General features: G+C 52.4%; 1 protein-coding gene across 5 annotated transcripts in view; it reads left to right on the forward strand.

Annotated features, from left to right (window-relative positions):
• The window catches only part of LOC143282905 (uncharacterized), a 315,044-nt gene that overhangs the window by 150,108 nt on the left and 149,936 nt on the right, over positions 1-15,000 (forward strand). For all 5 annotated transcript variants that reach the window (XM_076588788.1, XM_076588797.1, XM_076588813.1 and 2 more), the window contains exons 3-4: positions 1-125; positions 2,237-5,149. The exon at positions 1-125 is cut by the window's left edge and continues 308 nt beyond it. In XM_076588788.1, coding sequence (XP_076444903.1) covers positions 1-125; positions 2,237-5,149 — 3,038 coding nt within the window. The remainder of the gene's footprint in view (positions 126-2,236; positions 5,150-15,000) is intronic.

The following is a 15,000-nucleotide window of genomic DNA, read 5'->3' on the forward strand; positions in this document are numbered from 1 at the left end:
TCTTACATCTCTTCCTCCACAACGTCCTCCTCTTCCTCCTCGGCTTCGTCGGGTCGTCTGGGTCACGGGTCGTATTCGTCACGTTCCTCGGCTGTGGACTCCGTGCCTCTGCCACGTGCCTCAAGGTAAGAGAAAGGGGGTGATTGGTGATTTGGACCTTTGTTTTTTTTAAGTTGCTGAAGAAAGAGGAAAGAAAGGGTTAATCAATGAAACAGGAAAAGACTAGACAGTTGTCTTGCCAGAAACTGATATGGCAGTAATGGTTTGTTTGGTTTTTGTAGTGGTAGGGCGGTTCGTGTGTGTGTGTGTGTGTGTGTGTGTGTGTATGTGTGTGTGTGTGTGTGTGTGTGCGTGTGTGTGAAAAATAAGGTCGGTTCTTTCGTGATGTCTACAGTCTGTCTTGGTGTGTTGCGTACGGTTCATTTGAGCGCGTGAGATTGTTTCGGGCATAGACTGGTGATTGGTTTGTTGTAGGAGTTTCATTGAAGTCTTGTGTTGCATTTTAAGATATTCTGTAACGTATGCCATTGTTGTCGTGCTGGGTTTTGTGTATTGTCTTGCGTTGTAGTTTAACAAAGTGTATTGTTCTAAGTTCTGTTTCACGGTCTTGACATTATTTCGTAACGTTTTGTGTCGCATAACATTTTGTTTTCTATTTTGTCATGTATCTACATCTTTGGAGGCGCCGTGGCAGAGTCTGTTAGGCTTTGGACTTGTGACCCAGTTTTCATCAGTGATCAAGGATCAAGGTCCGGTTTTGGCATGGTGTTGGGTCCTTGGGAAAGGCACTTCCCTTACAAGTTCCTCCCTTCACTCAGGTGTGAATGAATACCTGGACTTGGGCTGGGGATTTCTGAAACAGCGGAAGGAGAGGCATGGGCCCGCCTTAATGCAGTGAATGAATCCATTGCCCAAGTGGCCATAAAAAGCTATGGGACCGTTATTAACCTTTTAACTTTTAAATGGATTTTTTAGTCGATGTATAGTAGGCTGTCATGGCTCGGTCAGGGCGTTGGATCTATACCTCGGTCAGGCGTGGTCCTTTTTTTTTTTAATTAAAAAAATTTTTTTTTACAGTGTAAGCAGGTATTGGATGGTGTATAATTATGGATCAGTCCACATGCTGTGATGCTTCCCCGAAAACTGAAACCGTAATTTTGTCGTGAGGGTACAGAATTCAAACTCAAGCAGCGCAAGTATAGAGTTGCCACAGCACACTGTCTTCCTTTTCCTTCTTCGTGCTCTTCGTTTTCTTCTCCTATTTTTCTTCTTCCTCTTTTTTTTCTACCCCCCTTCCCTCCCTAAGTGTCACCATGACCGTGACCCGAGTCGTGACTGCTTTTCACTTTTCGTGATTTCCAATCTTGACAAATCTTATGACCTTGTGTGTGTTTCCAAGAGTTTTCGCTGAAACGCGTGGAATGTTGAATTGAAAAGATCAGAAAGGCTTGAAGAATTTGAGCAACATTTGATTACTGAAGCGGAAAATATTATTCAGGTTTTTTTGAAACGATTAATTCAACACGAGCACTCTGTAGAGGAAATTCTACACCGACTTGCTGAAGTGGTAAATGTTACGCACCCTTGAACTGGAAGATTCATGTGCCTGTCTGATGTACCTGATAGTATAGTCTTCTCACGTTGATGGTTAGCATCAGCGGTAGGTCCTGCACTGGCTCTCAGCATGGCCAATGCGGTACGCTGTTTCTCTGAAGCCGAGTATTTTACAACTCCTCACCAAAACAATGACATCTCTTCAAGCTTTGTGCTGTGCTGAATACTGCAGCAGTTTTAAGAAGTATCAAATGCTGCATCGAGGGTTTTTTTCTCGAATAATAATTTCACTGGCTTCCCGAAGCAGTAAATGCTATATTGCATCAGCTTTTAGAACCAGTCAGTGCTATGCTACTCTCTAGACTAGCTGTGCTAACAGCGGCGAACAACCAATTCATTCATTGATTTAGTTACATGAAAAGCGCCTGACCAAGATATCAGTGGTCTACAAACACGGAGTCATTTGAACAGCAGGCTGTCAACCAGGGTAGAGCCAACTGACAGCTGCCTCTGGGCGCTCTTCATTCGTTCCCTGTGTCACTCATTCAGTCAGAAATAAGTCACATACCCGCTCCCCCCCTCTCCCAATCTTCTTCCGTCCTTCCCACAACACACACACACACACACACACACACACACACACACACACACTGTGACGCTGTTAGTGCTCTCTGTGTTACAGTTTCGGACGGAGCGAGGTTTTGTCCAGCAGCACGCCCCGCGACCAGGTGGAAAAGGGAGGCTACTCCTCCAGCCTGGGCCGCAGCAGCAGCATCCCCACGCACACGGAGGACACACGCGCCAGTCGCTACAGCAGCCGGACCTCCTCCGCCCTCTCCTCCAACCACTCCCTGGACTCTGGGTCGGACGCGGCAGCAGAGCGCAGACTGCGGATAGCGGAGCGACGCCGGCAGAGGGAGGAGCGTGGGCACTCGGAGACCAGCAGCGACACCTCCAAGGAGCCCAGCGTGGAGCGGGCGTCCTCCCTGAGGAGAGACTCGGCCGAGTCGGACAGTACGGACGTGCTGAGCTCCCTCCGGTCCCGGCGCCTGGCGGCCCGGCTGCAGGAGTGCAGTGTGGCGGAGGAGCCGTCCAGCAAGGACAGCAGCCCCGACGTGTCGGACACCGCCTTCAGACGGTCCAGGAGGCTGAGGGGGTCCGGCGGCAGTTCTGAAGACACGGCCTCCGCTGACTCCGCTCTGGGCACAGACACCCGGAGCTCGCTCAGACAGCGCCGTCACCAGCAGGAAGGCACGGAGGGTTCTGAGAGCAGAGTGACGTCGACAGACGGGAAGGACACGGAGAGACTGCTGCACATGAGTGCTGAAGCCCGCAGGGCCCGGCGCCAGAGACGGCTGGAAGGCCTGGAAGCCGCCAGCAAAGCCAGCGGGAATCAGGAGGAGGCGGAGAAGAACAGTTCTTCTTCAGTCACGTCCAGCTCTTCACGTTCATGGCGACAGCGCCTTCAGGAGGAAGGGTTCAGTGGTGTGTCTGGCGGGGACAGTGCTGACGACAGGAAGACACGTCACACAGTGAGGGACGAAGACCAGCACCAGACACAGACAGAGCACACGGCCACCCGGCAGGACAGAGCGGGTGGGGACACTGGCCGTCGGCACTCCGGGGTAGGGGTGTCGGAGGACCGCCCCGAGGACCACAGGAAGGCGGGGGATGCTCCGGCCGCGGAGGTGGAGAGCCGCGCGGAGAGGATCGCGCGCTACAAGGAGGAGCGGCGTAAACAGCTGGCCCACATCGCCAGCATCACCTCTGCCCTGGGGAGTGAGGAGAAGGAGGGGGAAGCTGCGCCCTCCCTCTTCACCTCGGCCAAGAGGGACAAGGAGGGGTCGCCCAGTGAGGGGGCTGGCCGGACAGCCAAGGCTCCCACCCCGGACAGTGAGGTCAGTGTGTCTCTGACCACCAGACTGCGGGCACTGCGCAGGGACTCGCAGGACTCGGACAGTGCCGTGTCGGCTGTCGATGCTCAGAAAGTTACGTCACACATGAGTTCAGACGTTCCCCGAACTTCCGTCACCCAGCGTGGTGGCGACTGTCTGACGCTCAGCACAGATGAAGGAGACGGCACAGAAAAGGTCCCGCCGGCCGTATCTGACTCCAAGATGGGCTCCTCGTCATCTGCAGTGAGTCTGGATCACTCGTCTTCATCGTCAAAACGTCAGACGACATCATCTGAACGGCCATTGCCACAATCATCTGGTCAGACAACCTCGACAAGAAAGTCCCCATTATCAGAATCGTCAGGCCAGCAGAGCTCTTCCCACGCACCATCCCCAGCCACGGAGACATCAGTTAGTTCCGCAGCCAGGACTGCCTCAGACAGAAAGACGTCCACCGGCACCAGAGAGCCCAGTCCACGGAAACCCTCTGTCCCCGGCCTTGACCTCAGGACAGACAGAAAGCCTCAGGACAGCGCTGCAGCCCTGAGAAAGTCCAAGTCCCCGTCCCCTGTGTCCTCACGACTGATGGCTCCTACCAAATCATCTGCCGCCAAAGTGACGCCCCACACCCACACCTCCACCACCCCCACCAGTTCCCCCAGGTCCAGCGTCTCCCCTAGAGGCAGTCCAGCACCTAGCGACAAGCAGGGTCCGGGCAGGTCGGCGGCCTCTGGAGTCAGCAGCACCAAGGGGCCTCCCAGAATCAGACCCTCGCTGATCCCTGAACACGGGGCAAAAGACGCATCCACTTCTCGCTCCTCCAGGTCTGCCGCCAAGGACGGGGAGGAGAAACAGGCCCGGAGAGAAGATCCGGCTAAAGATGTCGGAGCACGGCAGATGAAAGACCGGTGGTCCCCGGGGAGGCAGACAGGGGCCGACACCAGCACCCCCAAGCTGTCCTCCTCCTCCTTCTCCACCACCTCCTCCACCCTCAGCACGGACAGAGACTCTGGCGTGGGCTCCACGCGCCTATCTTCCTCCTCCTTCTCCTCCACCAGGAGCTACGACAGGGGGGACAACACGGGCCCCGGCAAAACGGCATCCTCCGCCAAGACAGCGCGGCTTCAGCGCACCGCCCGTGTAGAGCTGTCGTCCAGCTCCTCCAGGGAAGGGTCTGAAGAGAAACAGCTCACCGCGAACAAGCCGGGTCAAGGAAAAAGCGTTCAGCAGAGTTCGGTGAAGAGAACCACGTCCATGCCCTCCAGAACAGCTACCGGCGATGGGCAACCACCACCACCGGGCCCCCTGCCCTCCACGCGGCAGTCGTTGAGGTCCCAGGCCAGGAAGCCCAGCTCGTCCTCCGTGGAGAAGGAGCCCAGCCCTCCCGCGGATGTTTCTGTGTCGCACAGATCCAGCAAAGCGAAGAGTGAGGCACAGGAGGGAGAAGGCATCAGCACAGTAGGCTCCTCCTCCACCAAGATGACTCCAGGCAGCCCCCAGGGGAACGTAGGCCTGGACGATCTCCTGGCTAAGAACGCCGAGTTCCTGTCCTCGGACGAGGAGACGTCCAGGGGGACGGGGAAGGAGCGGAGGAGGCTGAGGGAGGGGGAGGAGTCCAGACTGCGGAGGTCGCTGAGGAGGAAGAGGTCACAGAGGTCAGGGTCATCGGGCGGCAAGGTCGGGCCCGACAGTTCGGAAGGGTGAGTGTCACCTCTGTTGAACTCTCTGTGTGGCTTTCCGTCTGCTGTTGCTTACCTGTGTGCGTGTGTGTGTGTCTGTCGCTTCCTGTCTCTCCATGTCTCATTTTTCTCTCTCACTTTCGAGCTGTCTCTGCCTCTCTGTCTGTCTGTCTGTCTTTCTGTCTCTCTTTGGTTTCGTTTCTCTCTCCATGTGTGTGTGTGTGTGTGTGTGTGTTCGTGTGCGTGCGTGCGTGCGTGCGTGCGCACGCTTTGTGTGTACGTGCGAGCGAGCTAGCTAGAGAAAAAAAATGTATACAATGGATCCCTTGTCGATATGTACGTCTTCCCGAATGCGTGGCAGTTACATTGATGTGGGGCGTGCAAGTGCCACTGTGGGTGACGTTTTTGTGGGCACGTGTGTGTCCACGTGTGTGTGTGTGTGTGCGCGTGCGTGTGTGTGTGTGCGCGCGCGCGTTGTGTACATATGTAGTGTGTGTGTGTGTGTGTGCGCGCGCGCGTGTGTGTATGTGTGTGTGTGCGCGCGCGCGTGTATGTGTGTGTGTATGTGCGTGTGTTCGTGAGTGTGTGTGAACGCTGCCAGTGTAATACGACTCGCTAAGAAGGGCGGCAGAACGTAGGAAGCGTTCGTCAAAAAACCTGTCATTTTCTCGCTGCCTTGTGAGTGTCTCATCTTTCGTCCTCTGCACGTCACCTTTGGGTAAAAAAAAGACAAAAAAAACAACGTTTCTGACTCGAAGAAAGTCACTGACTGACTTGTCGAGTTCACGACTTCGTCGTAAATCACGATCACACGCCAGCGTGTACACACACACAAGCACGCATGCACACACGCTATCTGTTTCTCTCTCTCTCAGCGTTCGGTGGGTTAAGGAAACAAGAACAGGGCCCAACATGCACACCCTGAAAACGGGAGTATGACTTCCTACATGGCGGGATAAATAAAGAAGACGGTCATACACGTAAACGTACACGTGTGTGTGTGTCTTTCTGTGTGTGTGTGTGTGTGTGTGTGTGTGTGTGTGTGTGTGTGTGTGTGTGTGTGTGTGAAACCTGATTGAATGACACAGGAAACGAGTGATGAGCGCCCAATGGCAGCTGTCAGCCTCAGGTAGGCAGCATCTTATGCAAATGATTCCGTGTTTGCAAAGCGCTTAGAGTCTGGTTTCTCGCTATATCCCTGTCATCTCTCTCTCTCTCTCTATCTGTGTGTGTGTGTGTGTGTGTGTCTCTCTCTGTGACTTGCTGATATTTTCCCCTCCCAAGTGTTTTTTTTAAGTGTGTTCCATTTTTCTAACCCTCGTCTGATATCACTCTCAGTGAAACGTTCCAAACTAAAAGACACAGGAGAATCATGTGCTAGGGCAAGAGGCACGGCGGCAAAGAGAGGAGCTGGTGCTGAACAAGCCCCCGCCGTCACAACGCAAATGACTCTCTCCCTCGTGCCGTGAGCACTGGTAGGTGGTGCAGCAGTGCACGTTATGTGCACGTGAACTTCAGCAGGCACCTGTCGATAGACGGTACCCCACAGGCTCCACAGTATACAGGGCCCACAGTAAATTGGGACCACAGTGACACTTAACTGCCGAGAGCCGCTGATCTATCGCCGATCTATCGCTTCCATCCAAGGTGCCAGGGATAGAGAGATTGGGCCCCTTATCTCCCCACCAATTAATTTGCTTAGCAGCTCTGACTTTTCCATGTTGTTGTTGTCGTCGTCGTCTTTTAAATGTTGTTGTGGGTTTATTGGGTGCTGAATGGTGCTCGTTATCACTTTCTCATGATGCAAAAAAATCAAATTTTAGACGACGATGATAATTTTCAGTATGTGGTGAGAATTGTGATTGTCATGTTTTTCGACATAGTTATACTGATCTGATAGCAACCAGAAAGCTGAAGGCCTAACAACCGAATCATGCTGTGTTTGAGTCACCCGTTGACGTTTATCACCTCATGCCCAGCGGTGTATTTTATAAGCTGACTCAAATTCGGTACACAATGGTGGCGGAGAGAACAAGCTGTGCTATGTGTAGCTCAGTGGAGCAGACCAAAATATGGTACCTGGACTGTGATTGTTATTTTTGAAACAAGGTCGACAGTGGAAGTTCGTATTTATTTATTTCCTCGAATTTTAGTTATTAGAAAAAAAGAAGAAAAAGGGCGCATAAACTTAAACCCTGCCCATGATCATTTGACTTTGGACCTTTTGTCATGGTTGGAATACGTGATTGATTTTTAATGTTTAAATACGTATTCAGTTTTTACTGTCCATTGATCCAGGCAGCACCCTTCGAACCAGGGGTGTGCAGAATGTCGCCGGGTATTCCTGCACTGGACGGACAGACAGACAGATAGACGCGCGCGCACACACACACACACACACACACACACACACACACACACACACACACACATGGAACACACTTTAATGACTTGGATCTTTCTGTCGTAAGCTTCCCCCCCCCTCAAAACTGAGAGAGTAAACACCGATGTGTGTGTGTGTGTGTGTGTGTGTGTGTGTGCGCGCGCGCGCGCGCAACCATTTCCCTTTTGCCTGTGAGGAAGGAAAGGAAGGGAGAAGACTGTTGATGAAGGAATCTGAATTGTAGGCAGTTGTCTCCCGTCTCTCTCTCTCTCTCTCTCTCTCTCTCTCTCTCTCTCTCTCTCTCTCTCTCTCTCTCAGTCTAAGCCATTGCCACGCTTTCTTCTTATGCACACGGAGATGCAAAATATTATGTGTGTTTTTTCGCGCGCGCTTATGACTTTATATGTGTGTATTTGCGAGTTCAGTTTGTGCGTGCGTTCTTATGTAAGTGTGCGTGTCACACACACACACACACACACACACACACACACACACACACACACACACACACACACACACACACACACACACTTGACAGTATCACTAATAGTGAAAAGACGTTAATCTGAAGAACGAACGCGCGCACGCGCGCACACACACACACACACACACACACACACGCACGCGCGCGCGCGCGCGCACACACACACATACACACACTGGAGAGAGAGAGAGAGAGAGAGAGGTGACTGATGGAAAAAAGCTGCCCCTGCCGGTACGAACGAAATATGGACACCGCCAGTGAAAGGGAACGAAAGGACAGAGAGAGGGAACAGGCAGGGGGATCGCTAGGCCGGGAGAGAGGGGTGCAGCTAATTAGCTTTGTTTAATCGCTCATGGACAAAGCAGACTCTTGCAGCAGGGTGATGTTGCACCGAACCACGCCAAACGTCAGAACAGATGATGATCCTTGTGATGATCACACTCCATATCACGATCACTCACTGTCAACGCTCCCGAAACTGATGAAACATTGAAACGTGAAACACGTGGGAAAGTCGGAAGGTAAACACGTGCATTTATTATATTGAATAAGATAAATGTCCTTTTCTTTTCTTCTTCTTTTTTCTTTTAAGAAAAGAAGGGGAAAGCGGGATTGTTTGGGTTGAAAACTGTTTTCTCTCCAAACGAAGATTGATGATGGAATCATATGGTGGGAAGCAGTTGTTTCCCTTGAGTTTTATTCCTCACCCTCGCTTCGTCTGTCTTGGCTTTTGTTCTGTTTTGGTTCGCCGACCTGTGCTTCGCTTGACAACATGTTGTTTTGTTGTGTGTTGTGTTGGTTTTGTTGTGTGTTGTGTTGTTGTGTGTTGTGCCTTTTCATTACTCATTGGTTCTCGTTGAGCAATTCAGTAGTCTCCCCCCCCCCCTCACCCCCAGTGATTTACGTCATGGCTGACCGACGTCAGTGTCTTAGTCATAAGATTTTTTTGCGTCATAGTCATGAAAGTAGAATTTCGTCACAGGCACACTGGTTTGTTTTTCAGTCTTGGGTAAATAAGATTTTTGCGTCATGGTCGGGAGAGTGCACATTGCGTCACAGACTGACGTGTAACTTGAGTCATGTGAGTGGAGTTTGTGTCTGATTACTGGTGTGCCATAGTTATGTGAGTTGATGTTGCGTCAGAGACAGACTGACACACACACACACACACACACATATATATATATATATATATACTTTTTTTTTATAAAAAGAATTATTATTCTTATTTTTCTAATCGTCATGACAGTGGATAACATTGTGTCATTAGGGAGGCAGTGCACACCTTTCGTCGGGAACATTTTGTCGGAACTCCCCGGTTATTTTTAGCGAGAACCGCGTGCGCATGATTGTCTCCATTGCCGGTTTTTCTTGGTCACATAAATGCTGAAATCTAGTAGTGGAAATCACCTGTTCCGACAAAAGGTTTTTGAACTATTTCGGCGAGTATTTTTGCAAGTTTGCAAGTTATTTTTCGTTATTTGCTTTAATCTTCTATGTTTACTTTGAGCGTGTTTCTTTGTCAAATCTCTGCCATTCAAGTTTATTCGAAATGATCCATTTAAAATTCAACACAGACCCTCATCTGGCTTCATTTTATCCACAGCACGCATACTTTTTCATGTTTTTGTGAAATTGAGGGAAAGGAAAATTGTTGTTTTGGACAACTGTCGACGAGATCTATTATAATAGAAGTATGCGACTTCAGCCGGGTTTTCGCGTGCTGCGTCACATAATTATATTCCGTTTCGAGGCAAAGGTTCCAAACCGTAACGTGATCTGCTTTTTGTCACTTGTTTACGCCAGATCAAGATCGGAGGAATCCAAGACAATTTAGTTTTAAAATATGTTAAAGTAATAAATTTACCATGTTGCTTTCTTTTAAAATGCTGTATGTCTTGAGTTCTGAAGACCTTTTCGACGGCATAGTTTTTGTCGTTTGGTTCAGTCTGTGCAAATAAAACGATGTGATCGAACTCTGTCGAAAAGTTGTCCGAAGAAAGGCAGTGCACACCCAGAAAAGCCCATGACGTCATATGACCTTTTCTGTCGCTCCGCAAGCGACGAAAGGTTCCCGACGAAAGCGTGTGCACTATCTCCTTACTGACGGACAGACGTGTAGCTCTGACTTGACTCGTGCCGGCGGTTTGGTGTTGAGGATGATTCATTGACAGTTGGAATCATATCTTGGCCTGCACAGTGCGGGCTTGGCACAGAGCCTTGGCATCAGTTCTCTTCTTCCATATCTCACCACTCTCTGTCTGTCTTTTTCACTGCTTCCTCTCCCTCACCATCTCGCTTTCTCTTTCTCTCACTGTCTCTCTCTTTCTGACTCTCTCACTCAGTGACTCGCCCGCTCTCTCTCCCCCATCCCTCTATCTCTCTCTCCCTCTGACTGTCTCCTTGACTGTCCCTATGTGTCTAACCCCCCCCCCCCCCCCATTCCCCCTCAGTGTCTTTCTCCAGCTTGCTCGCGCTGATCCCCCTCCGGATCTCTCTCAATGATTCTATCTTACTCGCTGACTCTCTAACGCGCTCTGTTCTGCTCTTACACTTTCTCTGAGACTTTCTCTCCCCAACTTCTTCCCCCTCCCACCATCTCCGTCTGTCCCACACCCCCTCTCTGTCCGTCTCTCTGACTGTCTCACTCCCCCCCTATCTGTCTGTCCCCATCACCCCCTCTCTGTCCGTCTCTCTGACTGTCCCACTCCCCCCCTATCTGTCTGTCCCCATCACCCCCTCTCTGTCCGTCTCTCTGACTGTCCCACTCCCCCCCTATCTATCTGTCCCCAACACCCCCTCTCTGTCCGTCTCTCTCACTGTCCCACTCCCCCCCTATCTATCTGTCCCCAACACCCCCTCTCTGTCCGTCTCTCTGACTGTCCCACTCCCCCCTCTCTGTCTGTCCCTTCACCCCTCTCTTCTGTCCCCCCTCTCTGTCTATCCCCCTCACCCCTCTCTGTCTGTCCCCCTCACCCCTCTCTTCTGTCCCCCCTCTCTGTCTATCCCCCCTCACCCCTCTCTGTCTATCCCCCTCACCCCTCTCTATCTGTCCCCCTCACCCCTCTCTGTCTGTCCCCCTCACCCCTCTCTTCTATCCCCCCCTCTCTGTCTGTCCCCCTCACCCCTCTCTGTCTGTCCCCCTCACCCCTCTCTGTCTGTCCCCCTCACCCCTCTCTGTCTGTCCCCCTCACCCCTCTCTTCTATCCCCCCCTCTCTGTCTGTCCCCCTCACCCCTCTCTGTCTATCCCCCTCACCCCTCTCTGTCTGTCCCCCCTCTCTGTCTGTCCCCCTCACCCCTCTCTGTCTGTCCCCCTGACCCCTCTCTGTCTGTCTGTCCCCCCTCTCTGTCTGTCCCCCTCACCCTTCTCTGTCTGTCCCCCTCACCCCTCTCTGTCTGTCTGTCCCCCCTCTCTGTCTGTCCCCCCTCTCTGTCTGTCCCCCTCACCCTTCTCTGTCTGTCCCCCTCACCCCTCTCTGTCTGTCTGTCCCCCCCTCTCTGTCTGTCCCTTCATCCCTCTCTGTCTGTCCCCCCTCTCTGTCTGTCCCTTCACCCCTCTCTGTCTGTCCCCCCTCTCTGTCTGTCCCTTCACCCCTCTCTGTCTGTCCCCCTCACCCCTCTCTGTCTGTCCCTTCACCCCTCTCTGTCTGTCCCCCTCACCCCTCTCTGTCTGTCCCCCCTCTCTGTCTGTCTCCCTCTCCCCTCTCTGTCTGTCACCCCTCTCTGTCTGTCCTCTGTTCCTTCACCCCTCTCTGTCTGTCCCCCTCACCCCTCTCTGTCTGTCCCCCCTCTCTGTCTGTCTCCCTCTCCCCTCTCTGTCTGTCACCCCTCTCTGTCTGTCCCCCTCACCCCTCTCTGTCTATCCCCCTCACCCCTCTCTGTCTGTCCCCCTCACCCCTCTCTGTCTGTCCCCCTCACCCCTCTCTGTCTATCCCCCTCACCCCTCTCTGTCTGTCCCCCTCACCCCTCTCTGTCTACCCCCCTCACCCCTCTCTGTCTATCCCCCTCACCCCTCTCTGTCTATCCCCCTCACCCCTCTCGGTCTGTCCCCCTCACCCCTCTCGGTCTGTCCCCCTCACCCCTCTCTGTCTATCCCCCTCACCCCTCTCGGTCTGTCCCCCTCACCCCTCTCGGTCTGTCCCCCTCACCCCTCTCTGTCTGTCCCCCTCACCCCTCTCTGTCTATCCCCCTCACCCATCTGTCCCCCCCACCCCTCTCTGTCTGTCCCCCCCACCCCTCTCTGTCTGTCCCCCTCACCCCTCTCGGTCTGTCCCCCTCACCCCTCTCTGTCTGTCCCCCTCACCCCTCTCTGTCTATCCCCCTCACCCATCTGTCCCCCTCACCCCTCTCTGTCTATCCCCCTCACCCCTCTCTGTCTGTCCCCCTCACCCCTCTCTGTCTGTCCCCCTCACCCATCTGTCCCCCCCACCCCTCTCTGTCTGTCCCCCTCACCCATCTGTCCCCCCCACCCCTCTCTGTCTGTCCCCCTCACCTCCCCCCTCTCTGTCTGTCCCCCTCACCCCCTCTCTGTCTGTCTGTCCCCCCTCTCTGTCTGTCCCCCTCACCCCCTCTCTGTCTGTCTGTCCCCCCTCTCTGTCTGTCCCCCTCACCCCCTCTCTGTCTGTCTGTCCCCCTCCTCTCTGTCCCCCTCCCCCACCCCCTCTCTGCCTTCCCCCCTCCCCCACCCCCTCCATCTGTCCCTAACCCCCTCTCCGTATGTCCCCCCCTACCCTCCTCTGTCTAGTCCCCCCTCGCACCTCCCCCCCCCCACTCCCCGTTTACGATCTCACTCTCTCTCTTCAACTCAGTCTCCCCCTGTCTCTCCCATCAGATATTTATTATTTCTAGCCGGGAGCCGAGTTGGGAACGACGTGATCAGTGTGCATTGCAGGGAGAAGCTGTGATGTTTTCCCCTGCCCTGCCCGTGTGGCGGCACAGGTAGATAAGGCAGTATCCGTGTCTTCACACGACTCCCGCATGTTCGTGGTGGTGTTCTCCCGACCTGTGGGAGGCGGCGCTTGCTCTCTTTGCTCTGTCTGTTTTCCCCTCCCCCCATGCTTTGTGGCGCCAGTGGAACAATGCTGATATGAAAGACACTCGCGTTAACGTTACAGTACGCCAGTCGATTTACATGTCATCTGTTTTGTACGTCATCATGTTTTGTTTTTGTTTTGCTTTTTTCAGATTTGCTATCCTCACGTTCTGTTGCCCTGCCTCATGTCACCCGATATTTTGTATTTTGTATATGTATGTATGTGTATATATATATATATATATATGTATGTATGTATGTATGTATGTATTCCTGAATTCAGGTACTTATATTAGCATCAACCATTTGCATAGTTGAAACGATATCAACATCAGCAGATGTCACCCATTTTCTGTAGTTTTCGATTCTCTTGGGGGGTTTGTACTTAATTTTGAATCAGTCGCTACATTTGACTTTATCTTGCCAGGTCCACAGAATTGTCAGCATCAGTTTACGAGTTCAAGTTCGTTCAGTCTGTGCCAGTCAGAGACTCGTTCTTTCAGGCTGTTTGTGGGCCTCCATGTATACGTGTCGGTTGGTATTCATGGTGTATCATTCCGCATCATTTGTTCAGACTGACCCTTGATGACAAAGGTGGGTTACACGGTAATGTCTTCTCGCACGTCAACAATGGTTTTGGTCTAAACAGGTCTCCATATGAAATAGGAAGTTGGCCTGCTACTGGTGTGGTGAAGGAATGTTCACAGCGCTTGTTTCTCGCCCGAGAAGAAGATCAAATACTCGCGTTCCAGATCCATGTCAGAGTGCAGTGGGGTGTGGAAAAATAGAACGATAGCCAACATGCACACCCCCAAAACGGAGTGTGGCTGCCTGCATGCTGGGTTTAAAATGGTCATACACGTAAAAACCTACTCGTGCGTTCGAGTGAAGGTGGGAGTTGCAACCCACGAATGCGGAAGAAGAAGAAGAAAGTCCGCACATTTATGATAATAACCTCCCTCCCCCCACTCCCCTCCTGATATGCCTTGGTGCTCTGTGACATTGCTCATGTCCCTCCCTGAGGTGTGAGGTGTGCCGGACTTAGGGAGACAGGACAGTGTGTCTGTGTCCTTTACATTGTTGGAACATCAGCCATGCCTTGACCAGTGACCAGGGGACAGCTTTTCGTTGCTGGTGGAAGGGGGGGGGTTGAGGTGGAGTGGGAGTGAGTGTGCGTGAGAGAGAGACAGAGACAGAGAATGTCATGTGCGTGAAAGACAGTGTATGTGTAAGAGAGAGAGAGAGAGAGAGAGAGAGAGAGAGAGAGAGAGATGTACCTTGTGTGTGGAGAGAGTTACCTTTCTTTACTATTTGTTAATCCACAGCCTTGTTGTGACGGGTGCAAGGTCAGGTCAGTCATCAGTCCTGAAATAAACGGAACAGTGAAATAAAGGCGGCTCTACCAGCTCTGTCTTCGGGGTGTCGACTTGGCAGAAAGCCCTGGCATCAGCTCTGCCCCTCCTCCTCAACAGCCCCCCCCCCCCATCCTTCACCCTTCCTCTCTTCTCTCTCGTCCCATATTTCAGGTGAACAAAGTGTGTTCATGTAAACAGAACAAGCCATCGTCTTCTTGTAGCTGAAGTGGGTGAATATGTGAACACGGAGACAAAACCATCATCGTGTGTGTGTGTGTGTAAAGGGTGGTGGCGTTTTTTGTCTCATCATCTGCGCCGTTCCAGTGGCGTTACTCCCACATCACCGTTCATCTTATACCCCCTCTCGCCACCACCTCCCCTCCACACACACACACACACACACACACGACCCAGGTTCACCTGCTGCAGTCTCAACGCCAGCAGTGCACAGGGAACTGTGTAAGGTCGTCAGGACGGCACACTGTGATGTGTGCCTTTTTACTGGAAATAAAAGAGCAAACTGCAGAAACTTTGCATTACTTTTGACTCTTGAATTCTCCCATACCTTCCAACCCCGGCACACCCTGTCTCACACGATGGAGACGGACTTGTGAAAC

The sequence above is a fragment of the Babylonia areolata genome, chromosome 1 (assembly GCF_041734735.1).
Source record: "Babylonia areolata isolate BAREFJ2019XMU chromosome 1, ASM4173473v1, whole genome shotgun sequence".
Lineage (NCBI taxonomy): Eukaryota > Metazoa > Mollusca > Gastropoda > Neogastropoda > Buccinidae > Babylonia > Babylonia areolata.